Source organism: Suncus etruscus, chromosome 13 (genome assembly GCF_024139225.1).
Source record: "Suncus etruscus isolate mSunEtr1 chromosome 13, mSunEtr1.pri.cur, whole genome shotgun sequence".
In the NCBI taxonomy this organism is placed as follows: Eukaryota; Metazoa; Chordata; class Mammalia; order Eulipotyphla; family Soricidae; genus Suncus; species Suncus etruscus.
Window position 1 is genome coordinate 30,123,125 of NC_064860.1, and position 18,654 is coordinate 30,141,778.

Sequence of the window (18,654 nt, forward strand, 5' to 3'; positions counted from 1 at the left end):
GAATTTCCATTCAAATGTTTCCCCAATGCTTCATAATTGTTTGTGATATTTTTTATAAAAATAAATTTCAACAATGCCAGCTTATTAGTCATTATCTCTATCTCCTGAGTTCAACTCAGTTATTTGAAATGGTATGGTCAGCCTTTATTATTTATTTTTATGGAAAGGAATCATTGCATAGTTATTCAGAGTAGCAGTAATTCAATGGTAATTCAATTTAATTCTGAAATAGATGTCATTTTTTTTCTCCATAAGATTTTCCTTCAGGGGGCCAGTGAGATGGCGCTAGGGGTAAGGTGTCTGCCTTGCAAGCGCTAGCCAAGAAGGACTGCAGTTCGATCCCCTGGCATCCCATATGGTCCCCCAAGCCAGGGGCAATTTTTGAGCACTTAGCCAGGAGTAACCCCTGAGCATCAAACAGGTGTGGTCCGAAAAAAAAAGATTTTCCTTCAGGATAATATTATAAAGCATTAACTTGTATTTGTTTGTCTTTTAGCATAAATTGACTAGTTTAAAAGAAAACTGAAAATTAGAAAGAAGTCAGTATTGATTCATTTTTATACTATAATTCTAAAAATCATAAAGGATATTTTTCTTGCTTTTCACTTCTGTGTATGTGTGTTTGGTAAACATAACTGTGTTCATAACTCACCTCTGGCTCTACTCTCAGGGATCACTCCTGATGGTGCTCAAGGGAACAAACCAGAGTTGGCTGCTAATAGGCAGATGCCTTACCCACTGTACAATCTCCCCAACCCCTATATTGCTTTTTGAAATTTATAGCTAGGTAGATAGCTTAGAGATTTTTGTTTGTTTTGAGATCACACCTGGTAGTGCTCTGGGCTTCTTCCTAGCTCAATGCTCAGATCATTACTGATGGGGCTCAGGTGACTATATGGTGTTACAAAACAAACCTGAGTTGGCTGCCTGTAAGACAAGACAAGAGCTAAACCCATTGTCATAGCTCTGGCCCTAGAGATTTTCTTAATCTGCTCAAATTACTTACATTTAAAACATCAGATTTATACTTACTGTTAGAATGAAAGACCAACACAAGTGAAATATTTTATTATTTTTGAGACATGTAAACCAGAGGGAAACAATATTATTTTAAGTAGCACTAATTAATAATTTTTTTTGTTTGTTTGTTTGTTTTTTTTGTTTTTTGGGCCACACCCAGTAACGCTCAGGGGTTACTCCTGGCTATGTGCTCAGAAGTTGCTCCTGGCTTGGGGGACCATATGGGACACCGGGGGATCGAACCGCGGTCCGTCCAAGGTTAGCGCAGGCAAGGCAGGCACCTTACCTTTAGCGCCACCGCCCGGCCCCACTAATTAATAATTTAATGAGCACTTTAATTAAATAAGTTTCAACATATTTTAAACTGTTCCTCACTACCTCATTTCAAAAATGAAGAAATTACATGGAAATAATTGAGAATTTGCTGTATAATGTTTCTCTCTCATCGTGGTAGTATCTGATTCACCTTTCTCTCCCCTTGCAGCATCTTCCTCAAAGAGCTGGAGAAGTATGAGCAGCTTCCTGAGGATGTGGGACACTGCTTTGTTACCTGGGTAATTGGCCTGAAATTCTTTTCTCACCATCCCTTGCTTACCTGGTATGCAGATAGCATCAGCTAGCATCACCATGCAATGTCTGACTGAGGACTGGTTTCTGTGCCAGTCTCAGGTGGATTGAAGATTGGGGTATGATCTTTCAGAGTAGGTCTGAAAAAAGCAGTCCATCCCCAAGGAACAGAGCCCTCCTAATGAAAAGTTTGGAAGCATTGTGTCCACTCTCCACCTTAAGTTGTCTAAGAATTTTGTTAAATAGGAGACTGGTTTGTAAAATATTGAAAGGCAGTGTTCTGTTGATCAACCCACTACTCTCAGATTGTCTACTAGTTCCTTTCTTAAACTTTATTGATTGATTGATTGGTTGGTTGGTTGTTAGGCAGCTCCCAGAAATGCTCAATGGTCACTCCTGGCTCTGCACTCAGAAATCACCCCTGGCAGGCGGGGGGACCACTTGAGATGCTGGGAATTGAACCTGGTTTCTCCTAGTTCGGCCTCATGCAAGGCAAATGCCCCACCACTGTGCCATCTCTCTGGCCCCCTATCTACTAGTTTTTAACTGTAGGAATTTAAATTTATTTAACTAACCTATGCCACTTTTTAATATATGTTTAAATATGGGAAAATTAAAATATGGGGAAATTATATAACCCACCACATAGGGGTCTTGTGAGGATAAAATGAATAAATAAATAAATAAATATATATAAACCACTTACCAAAGTGCTGACATAAATTAATCTGCTATAAAAGACATGTACATAGGCTGCTGTCCCAGAAAAGAACCTTCCAAAAAGTTCTGTAGGCACAAGATAAACAACCGTTTATTACAAAGAAAAATACTTTTCAGCCAAACACACACATTTCCTAATGGAAAGAGTGTATACAAGATGATCCTGAAGAAAATCAGAAATTAATTTCTAGGGTTGAAGAGAGAAAACAGTGAGTAAGGTGTTTGCCTTGCACATTGCCAATCTGGTTTGATCCCCAGCACCTCTGTGTCGTGGGACACAGAGATAGGAGTAAACTCTTGAATACTATTGCATGTGACAAAAACAAAACATAATTTTTTTTAATCTTTTTTTTTTTTTTTTTTGGTTTTTGGGCCACACCCGGTGACACTCAGGGGTTACTCCTGGCTATGCGCTCAGAAGTTGCTCCTGGCTTGGGGGACCATATGGGACGCCGGGGGATCGAACCGCGGTCCGTCCTAGGCTAGCGCAGGCAAGGCAGGCACCTTACCACTAGCGCCACCGCCCGGCCCCACAAAACATAATTTTTTTCACCCAACTGTAAGGTACTTGTTTGAAGTAATTCTCTGAATCATTGTATATGCCCTCCCTCAAAATGTTACTCAGAGAAGTAAATTCTTCCCAGCTTCAGATTGTGTGACGATAATGAGCTCTTCTGTCTGATTATTTGTAGTGCATACTAGTATTAAGTGAGTTCACTGGCAGTAAGCTTTCTGCACAAGCTGATATGAAAAAGGCATCTCTTAGTTTATGAGAAGAGCATTATATAGGTGAGCACAGGCATCTGATGTAAATATAGCTTGGGATATGGCTCATTGGTGGGTTGGTAGAGCACTTGCCTTGCATGGGAAAAATGGAAGAAAGGTAAGAAGGAAGGGAGGGAAGGCTAGAGGGAGCGAAGAAAAGATGAAGGGAAAGAGGAATGAAGCAAGGAAGAAAAGAGAGAGAAGAGGGAAGGAAGTCTTGAGGTCCAAAAAGATAGCAATGTAGTAGGGCAATTGCCTTGCATGTGCTGACCCAGGATGGACCCTGTTGGATTCCCAGCATCCCATATGGTCCCCAAGCCTGCCAGGGGCGATTTCTGAGTGCAGAGCCAGGATTAGCCCCTGAGTGCCATCGGGTGTTACCCAAAAACAAACAACAAATAAATAAAATTTAAAAACAAAAAAAGGAAGTCTTGGCAAAAAGTACTACATTCAAAGGTCACCTAATGGTTGAACAGGAATAAAGAAACGATACTTATGTATTATTATCTCTTTTTTTTTCAGGCAGACAAATTTCAGATGTATGTTACCTACTGTAAAAACAAGCCTGATTCCAACCAGCTGATCTTGGAACACGCAGGCACTTTCTTTGATGTAAGCTGTGGTTTTGATTTTTGAGACAGATGGAAATGCTTGTCTACTTTGCAGTAATGAGTGTTTAACTCTCTTTGTTCCACATTTTTCTTTTCTGGCCACTCCAGGCCTTTATTTTATGGATAAAGCAAGGAGAAAAGCAAAAGCAGTATTTGTCTTTTGTTTTTTTTTCTATCACATCTCAAGGGCTGTGATCTTTGGACAAGGCACATTATCTTCATATCTTAATTCCAAATTTAGCACCAATTCTCATATGTCAATGAAACCTGCATGACTCAGGTATGGATTAGCATGTCTCACTTCTACTTTTTGTTTGTTTGCTTGGTTTTCTGGGTCACATTCAGAAAAGCTCATGGTTTGCTTCTGGTTCTGTGCTCAAAGTTCATTTCTGACTGACTTGGGACCCATATGGGGTGCCAGGGATCAAACTCAGACATACTGCATGTGATATAAACACCCGACACACTCTACATACTCTGGCCCCTTACTTCTACTTTATGTATATTCGATTCAAATGTAAGTATTCTCAAACTATATTTCTCATAGCCACATCAACATGACCTGAAAACTTGTTAGGAAAATTATTTCCTGGGACTGTTTCTAAATATAAATCAGAATCTCTAAAATTTGAGTCCTTCTAAATGACACTTAGGATACCTGGTGTTTCTTTTCTTTAATGATACCATAAAAACTTTATTTTTTATTATTCTAAGTTCTTTTTTGTTTAATTAATATATTAATTTAAGCACCATGATTGCAAACATGTTTGTAGTTGTGTTTCAGTCATAAAAATGTACGACCCCCTTCACCAGTGCAACCTTCTCACCAACAATGCCCCTCACCTCCTTCCTCCCTACCTGTCTTTGAGACAGGCATTCTATTTATCTCACTCATTTCCATTATGATGATAGTTGTTGGTGTAGTTATTTCTCTAACTTCACTCACTAATTTTGTGGTAAGCTTCATATCATGGGCTGGTCTTTCTTTTCAAACCTCATCTTTATTTTCTCTGGGTATTCTTACCATACTATTTTTTTTATTTTTCTTAAATCCCACAGATGAGATAGTGAGACTATTCTGTGCCTATCACTCTTTCTCTGATTCATTTCACTCAGCATAATAGTTTCCATGTCCATCAATGTATAGGAAAATGTCATGACTTCATTTTCCTGACAGCTACATAATATTCCATTGTGTACAGGGAACCACAGTTTCTTTAGCTACTCATCTGTTGTTAATGTTGTTGTTGGACTAAAACCATAGCACAGAAGATAGGGCAATTGCCTTGCACAGGGCCAACCCAGGTTTGATCCCAGTCCTCTCATACCTGGTGTTTCTGATGGTGATTTTCAGCCAAGAGAGATGGACAGTGGAATGCAAGGGCCTAGGATGTTGTGCTGCTTGAGATTTTCCAAGGATTTTTTCAGGGATTTTCCAGATCATTGTTATACCTTGGGGCCTCAATAGTCATATATGCTGATACTTAGATGCCCCCAGGACTGCACTTGGAAATGCTTAGGAGACACATTATGTCTGGGACTGAACCTGCACCCTAACCACTGTATTATGTCCTGACCTTAAAAATTTGAGTTCCAATAAGTCTTTCAGGTGCCTCTGATGCTCTCTCAAATTTGTCACTAAAATAATTGTTGTAACATTTTTTACTCCTGGGAAATCACACTGTTGAAATTCAGATATAGTGGTGTGGATTTGGCCGAGGCATTGAGTTTTAAAAGTTTCCAAATGACGGGCCAGGGATGTGGTTCAGTGGTAGAGCAGTCTCTTTGCTCCATGTCCATCAATGTATAGGAAAATGTCATGACTTCATTTTCCTGACAGCTACATAATATTCCATTGTGTAAAGGGAACCACAGTTTCTTTAGCTACTCATCTGTTGTTAATGTTGTTGTTGGACTAAAGCCATAGCACAGAAGATAGGGCAATTGCCTTGCATGGGGCCAACCCAGGTTTGTTAGGCCCTGGGGTCAGTTCACAACATTGTAAAATCCTCCAAACACTATCAATAATGTTACTTCTTCCTCCTGTCCATCCTGAGCTCAATCAAGTTAGATCCCAAAAAGAAAGTAACATTAGGCTAAAGTGCATACTTGTATTGTAATGGGAATCAATGAAGGCTCAGAAATAATATAGTTCATCAAAACTCTTGGATTTGAATGAGGATCCAGTTTTTTTTGTGAACAATGGTATAAGTATATGTACTACTACTGGCCCCCAGTGAGTAATCTATTGGCTATGAAGTCAACGGAAAAACACAATATGAGTAAGGAGAAAAGAAATTTATGAAACAGAGAGACTGTATTAAATAGTTCAGGGAGTATTACTGGTACTTAGTGTTGAGGTAGAGAAGAAACAGTAAACAGTAAACTCTTCTGGTTGTTCCCCAAAGTTTATAGAAAGTATGATCACTGTAGCTTCTCCCTCCTGCCATTTTCTTGGAATAATTTCTTGGTTTCCCACTTAGGAACCATCTACTTTAACCTCTCTTTCTATAATAGAGATAAATATTAAAAAACTGTTTCTTATCCGTTAGTGTGAAAAGAACACAAAAATTATATTCTCAGAAATGCCCACACATTCATATGACTCAGAATCTTTTTACTTTAGACATAAGAACTGTGAAGCTTGTGCTTTCTGTTTTCATGTTTATTGCTGAGTTTGGTTTCACTGATGTAGCTATTAAGGGAGTCTGTTCTCTCCTCACTGATCAATAGGCAGTCTTCATGTAATGGAAGTAATTATTTTTTAAATTTATTTAAAGAAAATGCATCACATAATTGTCATAATTGATCATAATACATTTGTTTCAAGATGACAGAAAGCAGTTATTAAAAAATAGAAAATAGAAAGAAAAACTAAGAAATGGAAGAAGAAATAAAAGAAAAAGTTCAGTAGCAAGTATATTTGTGAAAATTATTGTATCACCAATGAACTCATTAAAGCAATAGCAAAAGGTTTAGTAAGCTCTTTTTTATTTAAAGATAAGTGATTAAAAATACAGTAAAGAAGGTGTGTCTGTGGCAGTTGCTGTTGTTTGCATAGGACCAGCAAAATATGGGAGAAATATAAAGGAAAAAGCCTTTGGCCTAAATACAGGAAAACTTTACTCCTGAAGTATTCTGGCATAAGACCAACTCTGGGCTCCAGGTATACTAGGTTGACCAACCCCTGAGTCATTCTCTGTGGTCCCAGTAAAAGCTTTTCACACAATCACTGTTGTTGCTGTCAAGTTTATCCTGGTTTCCATACAGATCCTACATCAAAGTCAGGATAAAGTGGAGCATCTTCTGATTTCATTTCACCATTAGGGGGCAAAGCAGAGAACCTTGTCCTGAAAGTTTGGTGCTGCTGCTAAGTCATCTGGGTGTCAAAAGGACCTTCTTTGGAGTAAGTCAATGCCAGGGCAGCAGTAGGGTCTTCCCTGATAGAGGTTTGCTTCCTGGTGATGGTATAGACAACTGTGGTTGTTTCATGGAAGTAATTATTACCTTTACTGTCTTGCCAAAGCTCCCAAATAAATGCACTGTTCATTTGCCCAAGAGAGTAATGTTTCCAACTTTTTTTTATACATTATCCTTGAACAAAAGCTTAAACTTCAAACTTTTAGGAAAGAATAAAATTCATAAGAATAACTGCTTTTCCAGGACAAAAAAAACTGCTTTATCCCAAATGTGATGTGGAGCATCATGATTATAGTACTGTTAATATTAATGTTTCAAGACTACAGTGTTTCAACATCATGCCCACCACCAGTGTGCCAGAGTCCCTCCACCATGTACATGGGTCCTCTCCCAATTAATGCCTTTCTAGTTTCTATTCTCTCAGGGAGAAAGCCTTCTGTTGTTTTTCCTTATTCTCTATGGGATGTTACATGTGTGAGTTTCTCAACTGCCTCATTTATACTCTACACTCCTAAGGGAAAGAATAAAGAATTTTCTTCACTGACCTTCTTAATACTTTAGACCTTGGGAAGTAGAAGGATTCTGGAAGTTGGAAAGACTAGAGGCACAAACAGCACTTGGAGCCATGGCTTATCATGGACATGAGTAATGAGTGGTGTGTCAGTGAAAATCGGGAGGAGAGAAAAGATTTTTTACCAAGGATAAGTAATAGAAAGTTATTAGAATTGATCAATCCCATGATTTCCAGTTCAAGAAAGATGTAGGGAGGTACCGTGGTGGCAAAGGAAAAGTTATACAAAGTCAAGTAGTTATTCTAAGTAGGGAATTCTTAAATATGGTGAAAGTGGCAGTGTACCCTATGTTGTTTAAGATGGAAACTGAGAGGAAATAGTGACTCAAGATCCAGGAGATAGCTTGCCTGTTTGTCTTCCCTTTCTTACCAAGCTAGAGAGGCTACTAAATGTATCTTTTACCTGGAAAAGACCCATATTTGATTCTTGGCACCATGGGTCCCTAAGCTCTGTTGGGAGTAACCTCAGAACAGAGCAAGGAGTAGATCTTAAAATACAAAATACAACTCAAAATACAACAGCAAAATAAAGTTTTCATCCTTCTATTCATTCCATCATTGATTTTATTTACTTTCATTTCTACTTTGTCATCTTTTCTATACCATTCTTTCCATAATTTAGCTTATCACATTATTTTCTTACCTTTTCTTCCTCAGTCTTTCCATATTCATCTGTTCTGAAAATATATTTTATTTTCTTAAAGTGTTTCTCTATTTCCATATGCATTTTGGTCTCTGTTAAGAATATTAACTCGGGGCCGGAGAGATAGCATGGAGGTAAGGTGCTTGCCTTTCATGCAGGAGGTCATCAGTTCGAATCCCGGCGTCCCATATGGTCCCCCGTGCCTGCCAGGAGCAATTTCTGAGCCTGGAGCCAGGAATAACCCCTGAGCACTGCCGAGTGTGACCCAAAAACCACAAAAAAAAAAAAAAAAGAAAAAAGAAAAAAAGAATATTAACTCATAACCACTCACCTTCCAGAAACTTCCCCTCTGTGTCTAATATGTGCTTTCTCTTCCCTGTAGGAGATCCAGCAGCGGCATGGTCTGGCCAACTCCATCTCTTCCTATCTAATTAAGCCTGTTCAGAGGATCACCAAGTATCAACTGCTCCTGAAGGTGCCTCCCCTCCCTCAGTATCACCTTTTCCACACAACTAACCAGGTCCCGGGAGTCTAAAATTTGCCCTAAGCTGGGGGAACTTCTACCTGTAGATCTTTTCTATACCTCAGGCAGAACTTCATATGTGAGCACATATTGACCTTGGTGACTCAGAGGGAAAGGAGAAATAGGCAAGTAACTATATTTATAACCACCTACCATGTTACAACTTTCAAATTTTGCTGCCCTAGGCACTGGTGTGATCTACTTTGGCAATAGAGATCAGGGTGACACCTCCATTGATTGCCTAAACCTGTTATGTTAGTTATTGTGGTTTTTGAGTACATAGTATGGTACAGTGACACTCTTGTGTCTTTATGGTCCTCTAAGTTAAAGGATCTTCTGTAGCCAACCAAGAGATTTGGATTTTCTTTCTTTTTTTTCTTTCCTTTCTTTCTTTTTTTTTTTTCCATTTTGGGCCACACCCTGTGATGCCCAGCAGTTACTCCTGGCTATGTGCTCAGAAATTTCTCCTGGCTTGGGGGACCTTATGGGACACTGGGAGGTCAAACCAAGATCCGTCCTGAATCAGCCGCATGCAAGTCGTACCGCTGTGCTATCACTCCAACCCCAGATTTTCTTAAAAATATTTTCTTTAAAAGTTGTATAAACAGGGGCTGGAGAGATAGCATAGCGGTAAGGTGTTTTCCTTGCATACAGAAGGACGGTGGTTTGAATCCCAACATCCCATATGGTCCCGCGAGCCTGCCAGGAGCGATTTCTGAGTCTAGAGACAGGAGTAACCCCTGAGTGCTGCTGGGTGTGACCAAAAAATAACAAAACAAAAAAAAAAGTTATATAAACAGATTATGTAAAATATTAAGTCATTTGGACTGATTCTCAAAGAAGAATAATGTATTTACTATCTCAATAGGATATTTTCCCTCCGTAAAGCCTGGGAACTAATATTCTGGGAAGTTGTATAACCCTTATCTAAAATTTTCATTATATCATAATTCTATATATAAGGGGTGAGGGCTAGACATAACTCAAGAGATAAACATCCAAGCATGTTTCAATCCCTGAAAATGCCAGAAGTCACTGCTGAACACAGATATAGGAATAGATTTAAACTACTACTGCACGTGGTCCTTTTCCACCCCCAAAAGTAAAACAATTGGGTTTTCCCTTTGTCAGAATATTTTTCTGGTTTCTTCTTAAATTAAAAAAAGTAAAAAAATCTCAAAATGGTTAAGTACTTAAGATCAAACTTGAATCCATAAATTATACTGAGGAAAAACACAAGTAAACACTTCAGGGAAAAAAAAAAAGAAGAAAAAAAGTAAAAAAAAGTAGTGAAAAGCAAGTTATAAGTGGCAGGGTTGCAAAAAAAATTGAAATTTAGTTCATTCATAATTACCTACAGAATATCATATGCACTAGCTTAAACTAAACATGAAAACCTATTTAGTTGCAGACATAGGTTTTATTTCCAAGCCCGTGGGATCTTAGCTCTGGTGGTTCTGTGAAGAGAAAAGTGGAGGCATCAGAGAACCTGTGGTCTGGATCTCTTTCCCTGATATCTGGAGGCACAGGACTTATGGGCCATCGATTCCCTTGGAAACAGCCTTCTTCAATTCAACAAGAGACTCACAAGATCCTACTTTCAGTTGTTCAAGTAACCTAAGCCCTCAAACATAATTTTGAGAATTGCCACATAGCACCATATTCTTGACCTCAGCCTTTGGGGCAGAAATCATTTTAAAAATGTCAAATCTTTGCTCTTGGAAGTTTCTTATATTCAAGAGACATAGAAATTCTCAGGAGACCATAGAGTATGGTATGGGGATTCTCTCCTAAAAAAAAGGCAAAAAGCACCTGCACTTTCTGAAGCCAGAGTAATAGCACAGTGGGGTAGGGTGTTAGCTTTGCACACATATCTAGGTTTCATCTTCAACATTTCATACAGTCCCCAAAGCACCATCAGGAATGATCTCTGAGTGCAGAACCAGGAATAACCTCTAAGCACCACTGGGTCTGGTCGAAATAATAATAGTAGTAGTAGTAGTAGTGGTGGTAGTAGTAACCTGCTCTTTCTGCCTTGAAATAACAAAGCTCTATATCTTCCTCCTGTCTTTTACTCCAGTACTTAGAACTTAGTGTTGAGTTCTGTGATCAATTATAGTTTTCCTTGGCCAAGATTTCTATATATAGCTCTTTGTTTCTTCCCTAGGCTATTTAATGTTTAACCATTCTTAGTTCTTTGGGGATGGAAGGGATACATACATACATACACACACACACACACACACACACACACATATATATATATATATATATATATATATATATATATATATATATATATATATATATATATTTGGTTTTTGGACCACACCCGGTGACTCTCAGGGGTTACTCCTGGCTACGTGCTCAGAAATCACTCCTGGCTTGGGGGACCATCTGGGATGCCAGAGGATCGCACCATGATGCATCCTTGGCCAGTGTGTGCAAGGCAAATGCCATACCACGTGCGCCATTGCTCTAGCCCTACATGTAGATATTTTTCATTTTATTTTGTAGGTTGTAGTTATTCCAAAAACTTTTCAGGAATTTGTGAGTTAACAACATTTTAATAAAATCTCCTCACACTTCCATACTGCCAATATCTTAAATCAATTAGGAAAAAACAATAAGAGAAAAATAGCCTTCACCTCTCCATTATACTTTCATAAGATTGATGTTACTATGATCAATTTTATAAATAGATCAGGAAGAGCAACAAAGGATGGATAAGTTTCCCTAGGTTTTGCTTTAAGAGACAGATTGTAGTATTTATTCTGTGATTGGGAATTTAAGAAGAGGAGATTGTGCAGGCAACTGGCAAGTAACACAATTAAAAATAGAAATAAAACTACTGTGAAAGATATGTAATACACTTTGGTCAAAATAAAAATCATTATTAAAAAATTACTAGAAAAAATAAGACAAGATAATTTTTGATTCTTTTTAATGTGCTAATAGCAGAGGACCTGCTGAGTGAGTAAAATATATTTTGAGCTTTTATTATAAATAATGTGGAACTTATTTTTTCATTAAAATCCATTTATGCTAGGTAAGTTTATATTTAACCATCATTGTCCTCTGAGGTTCATCACTTGGGTTACACACGTGAAAACTTTTTATCAATTGGAATGTTCAGTATTCTTTACATACATCTGCTTCATCTGTCCCTTGGATATTAAATTAAATGTGGAACCTTCTTATCATAAACCATAGCAAGAATTCAAAAGAAAGTATTAGGTTTACTGGTAGATCAGTATGCTACTAAATTGCCTTATGATCAAACTAATAAGAATTTCTGTTATAATTTGAAGCATGTTTCTTGTTTTCCTCTAATGTTTCTGTCTCAGGAGATCCTAGGATAATATAATAATTTAATGAGAATAAAATTTTGAAGTTTAAAAATAGGAAGGCATGAGGAAAGGGATGTGACTTAGTGGTAGAATATTTTTTTTGCATGTGTGAGAGCTGGATTTTATTCCTGACACTGTATGGTCCTCTGATCATGGCCAGAGAATCACCTCTGAACAACAAGCTGGTTTTAGTTCCAAGCACAAATGAGTATGGCAGCACCAAAACAAACCCAAAAGCTAGGAAAAAGGTACAGGGAGAATTTCTAGATGGTAAAAATTGATAATGCTTCTCAATAATGATGCCATTACATTGACTGGGCCCAAGGGAAGAGCTGAGAACTGAACACTTCAAACACTTCCAAACACTTGCTTGAGACGGTTCATCTCTCCTTTGGACACTCAGATTTCCCTTGGCCTCATTGGAATATATTCAGTCCAAGACAAAAAGTTTAGATTTTCCTTTCCAATACACACTCATTTTACCAATCTTAAAGTTTTATTGGTCATTTCAAGGATCCATATCATCCCAAGGCAAAAGTAAAACAGAGTAAAGTCTAAGAGCTAACAGCTCCAAATTACTTATAACATTAGTGTATGCTCTGGCCCAGATTAACACACAGGGTTTCTAGATGATGCATGCTACATACTCTCACTTATCCCAGGAAGAACCATCTCAGTTCTGACATGTACTCTCATGTTACTTCAGTGGCTATACAGTGTATGTGTTACTTGCCAGAGAGCCATGTTCTCACACCATAGATTCCAGGTCTGTTTACCATAATAAGTGCTAGACAGAAAAAATAAAATAAGTACTAGACAGGCCAGTTATTTCTGCTAAAAGCATTCCAGAGATAAGAACTTTTCTGCCAGCTAGTGTAAGTAGATTATTTGTCAGGTCTGATTTTAAGATGTTTATAAGGTTTGTTCTGGTCAACATCTTTCTTACATGAAAGAGTCATCTGGTCTACCCAGTCTCATTCTGTCCCCAAAAGAGAAGGTATAAATTGCAAATCTCTCTGAACTATTTCCTTGCCAGTGTCCAGGCAAGGAGTAATAGAAAAAATGAAAAGCTAGTAATCCTCTAGTTTGAGCAAAAGCTTTCTAAAAAGCCTACATGATTCTCTAGTTCTCCATTAACTACACATGCATGCGTGTGTGTGTGTGTGTGTGTGTGTGTGTGTGTGTGTGTGTGTGTGTGTGTGCCTGTAATGGTATGGTAAATGACTTCATCCCTAGAGATGAAATGAAAGAGAAAGAGCATACTCCATGAAATTCCATTTGGTAGAGGATATGAGGGAGATTGGGAGTCATGTATTCAGGAGATTTTGATTTAAGATTCTGCATGACTTCCAATTTTTTCTGTAACCCAAGGGAAATCTTTTTTTGTTTCTTTGTTTTTGGTTTTGGGTCACACCTGGCAGCACTCAGGGTTTATTCCTGACTTATGCTCAGAAATTACTCCTGGCAGGCTTGCAGGACCATATGAGATGCCGGGATTCAAACCACCATCCTTCTGCATGCAAGGCAAACACCCTACCTTCATGCTATCTCTCCGGCCCCAGGAAATCATATTATTCATTTTTAATCAGTTTCCTCATCTAAAAATGAGAGAAGTAGTCTAGGGTCTGAGTTACACCAACGTGATAGAATAGGAAATGTGACCTTTAAGTGCTTTTATAACTTTAAATTTCTGTGAATTTATAATGTATATAACAGCAGGTTACTCCTAGAATAGTGGAAATCAGCATTCAGCAATGGTTATATGTAATGAAATTGGTACTAGAGGTAGATCTGAAAGAATATACAAGGTCTGAATTTCCTTTGCACCCTAGTTGTTCTCTGGATTCCACATCATTGCCTTTTCCCACATGCTTTATCTTTTTTTTTATTAATAATAACTTTTATTTTGACCAAAGTAGATTACAAATCATTCACAGTAGTATTTTAGGTACATAGTGACATTAATTCAGGGACATTCCCACCACCAATGTTGTCCTCCCTCCACTCCAGTTCCCAGCATGCATCCCATATTGCCCCTACTTTGCCCCCTGGGATGCTAGCTGCACTCACCTCTCTTTTTGTGATGAGCTTCATATCGTAATCAGGTCCTTAATAAGTTAGGTGATAGAATGGTGGAGAAGTTGAGGGAAGTTGTTCTAATTGTCTGGACTTTTTTCCCCAGGAACTTTTAACTTGCTGTGAAGAAGGGAAAGGGGAGCTCAAGGATGGCCTGGAGGTGATGCTCAGTGTCCCAAAGAAAGCCAATGATGCCATGCATGTCAGCATGTTGGAAGGTAGACGTCCTCCCAGCCTATCCAGGGGAACCCTCCTCTTTCCTAAGACCAGAAAACTTGTGTTTTGGGGAGGGAAGTATCAAAAATCAGTTAAGGGGGGAGAAGAGATAGAACAGTGGTAGGGCATTTGCCTTGCACATGGTTGACCTGGGACAGACCCAGGTTCGATTTCTGGCATCTCATATGGTCCCCAAGCCTGCTAGGAACAATTTCTGAGTGCAGAATCAGGTGTAACCCTTAAGCATCACCAGGTGTGACTCCAAAAGAAAGAGGCAAACAAAATTAGTTAAGGGACAAGACTAGAAAAGAGGATAGATGTCCAGGTATTAACTGAGTCCTCAAAAAGTATAAGAATTACTGCCCAGGGACCTGTTCAGCTAACATTCTGCCTCCAGGTAGTAGGACCAGCCTACGCCTTTCAGGTATGTAGACAATCTGCTGCCTGCAACACTGACAAGAATAAGCCACTATCCTTGCTATCAATGTGTTAGAGGTCCAACTCTCATCAATTCTGGTTTGCTAGTTTGCTACTGCAGTGTCCTTGATTCTACTTGGTCACTAACTCATTTCTTTGTTTTTATATTATTTTATTGAAACCATTGGGATCTACAAAGTCTTTCATAGTTGAATTTCAGATATACAGTGAATCAGGGTCATTTCTTCCACCAGTGTTGACCTCCATCCACCAATGTTCTCAGAATGCATCTTATACCACCATCCTTTGTCCCCTGGCCTGCCAGTATACCAAGCCCATTTAAATTTAGATTGTTAACGTTTTTTTTTTTTTTTGGTTTTTCAGCCACACATGGTGATGCTCAGGGGTTACTCCTGGCTGTCTGCTCAGAAATAGCTCCTGGCAGGCACGGGGGACCATATGGGACACCGGGATTCGAACCAACCACCTTTGATCCTGGATTGGCTGCTTGCAAGGCAAACGCCACTGTGCTATCTCTCCGGGCCCAGACTGTTAACATTTATGGTCTCTTGATTCTATTGTTGTCTTTGGCTTGGATATTTAGTTCTGTCTTTTTTTTCTCCAAAGCACCTAAGACCACTTTGCCCCAGGCCCCATCCTTTCTTTTTTATCTTTTCTGCTTAATTTTATAGAAAAATGCAGAAATATGATACTACCTCATTTCTTATATTTCATTCTCAGGCTCTTTTTTTTTGATGGCTCCTTTACAGGGTGGTACTGAAGCTTCCCAATTTATATCTATGTCACTGTAATGTGTCTAAACACACTCACATATATTTCTCTATACACACTCACATATATTTTTATCATATCTCCTCTCATAGCAAGTGAGGGAAGTTTAGACAGATAAAGTTGATAAAAAGCCCCTTTCAGTTCTCTGAAACTATGTTCTTGGAACCCCGAAACACTATCAAGTATGAAGCTAATAAAGTGACCTTATACTGAGAAGTGGACAAGCAGAACAGCCTCGTTGGGATGGTTCTATGAGTAAATTCATCATTCTTTTCTCTCTTCTGAAGTCTTTCTTTATTTAACATTTTTATTTAAACATCATGGTTCCAAGATTGTTCATACTACAGGATTTTTTTCCTCACAGATAAAGTTGCTCATGGTTAAGTTACAGTCATACAATGTACAACAACATTCACCAGTGCACATTTCCACAAAATTTTGACCAATGTTTTTCTCACCCTCCTTGATACCCTCTCCCTGCCCCTGGGACAGGTATTTTACTTCTCTCTCTCTTTTCTTTCTCTTTTCTTTTTTGACATTGTGGCTTGTACTACTGTTAATGAAGAAGTACCATGCATGTCACTTTATTCCCTTTTAGCACCCAGTTCTTTTCCAGAGTGATCAGTTCTATCAATATCATAGTATACCCTCCTCTACTCTTACTGCATCACCACTTTTTTTTTGGCAAACTTCCTACCATGAACTGGTCCTCTTGATCCTTATTTCTTTTGTCTCTGGATATTATTACCATACGATCTGTTATATTTCTTATATACCAAAGATGAGTGAGATTAGTCTATGTTTATCCCTCTCCCTCTGACTCATTTCACTCAACATAATCATCTCCATGTCCATTCATTTATAAAAAATTTAATGAATTCATTTTTCCCAATTGCTGCTAAGTATTTCATTGTGTAGATATACCAGAGTTTCTTTAACTACTTATCTGTTGTCGGGCACCTGGGTTGCTTTCAGATTCTGGCTATTGTAAATAGTGCTGCAATGAACATAGGAGTGCAGAGGGCATTTTTGAATTGTGTTTTTGTGTCTACCATCCTTACCTCTCTTCCTCCTCATCCTATGCCCCTATCTAAAATATTGGATCTAGTTCTCAGTATATCCCTGAGCACAGAAATCCTCAATTTTTTATTCCTTTTTGCAAACAAAGAGTATTACATGCATGTCCCCAGTTGTCACGATGCCTTTGGCAGCCCTTTCTTTTCTTTTTGCATCGCTCTCTGAGCCCTCTAAAAATACCCTTCTCCTCCAGCCTCTTCTGACTTAAAATTTGATCAATCTACTCCAACGAGGCTATGTGGACTAGAGAAGCAGCAGCACACCAAGGAGCTTATCAGAAGGACAAATACATGGGCTTCACATATTATAGTGAATCCTTGGGGAAATAAGGGTGGACAGGAACCATTTTCTCAAAAGCTCTCCGGGTTGTAAAAGAATCTTCTGCACATGAAAATTTTAGAACTTCTGTCAAAGAGTTACATGTTACAGTGATATAAATATTAGAGGAAGGCATCTGTATAGCAGCCATCAAGAGAAAAAAATCTGATAATGAAATATAAGAAATGAAGTAGTGACTAAATAGAATCAAGGACACTCGGGCAGCAAAGCAGTTATCCTCATCCTCACTCATCCCAATGAAGAAAAATCGGAGGTTATGAAAGAGGAAGAAAGAAACAGGTGTTTTGCTCTTGCAGGAGGGTTTGGGTTGAGTGTGGGAGTGGGTTGGGTCCCTGGGACCATGTGGGAGAGTCTATGAATACCTGTTTGTCATTAGGAGTCATGAATCAGGATCTGCCTGATCCACCTACTGAAACAGGTGGATCTGCCTCTTTTCCAGTACTGCTGTCTCCTCTCAAGGTTGAGGTGGGTGGATAGGTGCATGAGGGGTATCTCAGAAACCAATGGAAAGAAGCACTGTAGGTTAGAGGAGCCTTTTGGCAAGATGGTAATGGAGCCAGGGCCCAGTGAGTGACTGGAAAAACCTCACGGAATAAATGGATGTTTTTCAGGGTTTGATGAGAACCTGGATGTGCAGGGAGAGCTGATTCTCCAGGATGCCTTTCAAGTGTGGGACCCGAAGTCACTCATTCGAAAGGGGCGGGAGCGACATTTGTTCCTCTTTGAGATCTCCTTGGTTTTTAGCAAAGAGATCAAAGACTCTTCAGGACACACGAAATATGTTTACAAGAACAAGCTACTGGTAGGTGGGGCAGGCGGGTGAGAAGTGGAGACAGTGACCTTTTGCCTTGGGCAGGAAGGGATCTTGAAACATTCAACTCATCTGCACCCCTGGGACCACGCCAAAACCATCCTGCTGCTGAAAATGACTCCTATTGGATCGCTCTCACCCTCAACTACCACTTCTGTGTTGTAGAGTTAACAGTTCTTTCTGTTTGCTTTTGGCAACTCCCTCTTTTCCTTCCTCCCTGCTACCTGCTAATCAGGTACATGCCTGTCTGTCCTTCCATCCTGGGTAGATGAACAGAATATCCAATCTGTTTAATTGACACAAGCCCCTCCCTCGGTCCTCTCCTCTCTGTTGCCTTTTCCTTCCCACCCCAGCCCTAAGTTTTCCCCACTGCCCTCCCCTTCCCGGCCTCTCACAGGCATTTCCTGTCTACAGACCTCAGAGCTGGGTGTTACTGAGCACGTAGAGGGCGATCCCTGCAAATTTGCCTTGTGGTCTGGGCGCACCCCATCCTCAGACAATAAAACAGTGCTGAAAGTAAGTACCACCCTTGGCTAGCCCAAGTCCAGGGTTGGGGTAGTAAGAGGGAGGTGAAGGGGTATGGGCATGTTATACCTAAAATCTGGGACCTGGACACTCCACCCACCCAGCCCTTGGCCCTTTCTTTGGAATGGCAACATCCCCTCAGTATGGAGAAGCAAATTGCATCATGAGAGCGGATTAGAAACTCTCAGAAAGCAATGATCTCAAGTCTGTG

At 39.3% G+C, this 18,654-nt stretch overlaps 1 protein-coding gene across 2 annotated transcripts in view; it reads left to right on the forward strand.

Moving 5' to 3' along the window:
• The window catches only part of LOC126026168 (kalirin), a 549,871-nt gene that overhangs the window by 499,185 nt on the left and 32,032 nt on the right, over positions 1-18,654 (forward strand). For both annotated transcript variants that reach the window (XM_049785867.1, XM_049785868.1), the window contains exons 26-31: positions 1,505-1,574; positions 3,595-3,684; positions 8,700-8,792; positions 14,373-14,484; positions 17,719-17,909; positions 18,333-18,434. In XM_049785867.1, coding sequence (XP_049641824.1) covers positions 1,505-1,574; positions 3,595-3,684; positions 8,700-8,792; positions 14,373-14,484; positions 17,719-17,909; positions 18,333-18,434 — 658 coding nt within the window. The remainder of the gene's footprint in view (positions 1-1,504; positions 1,575-3,594; positions 3,685-8,699; positions 8,793-14,372; positions 14,485-17,718; positions 17,910-18,332; positions 18,435-18,654) is intronic.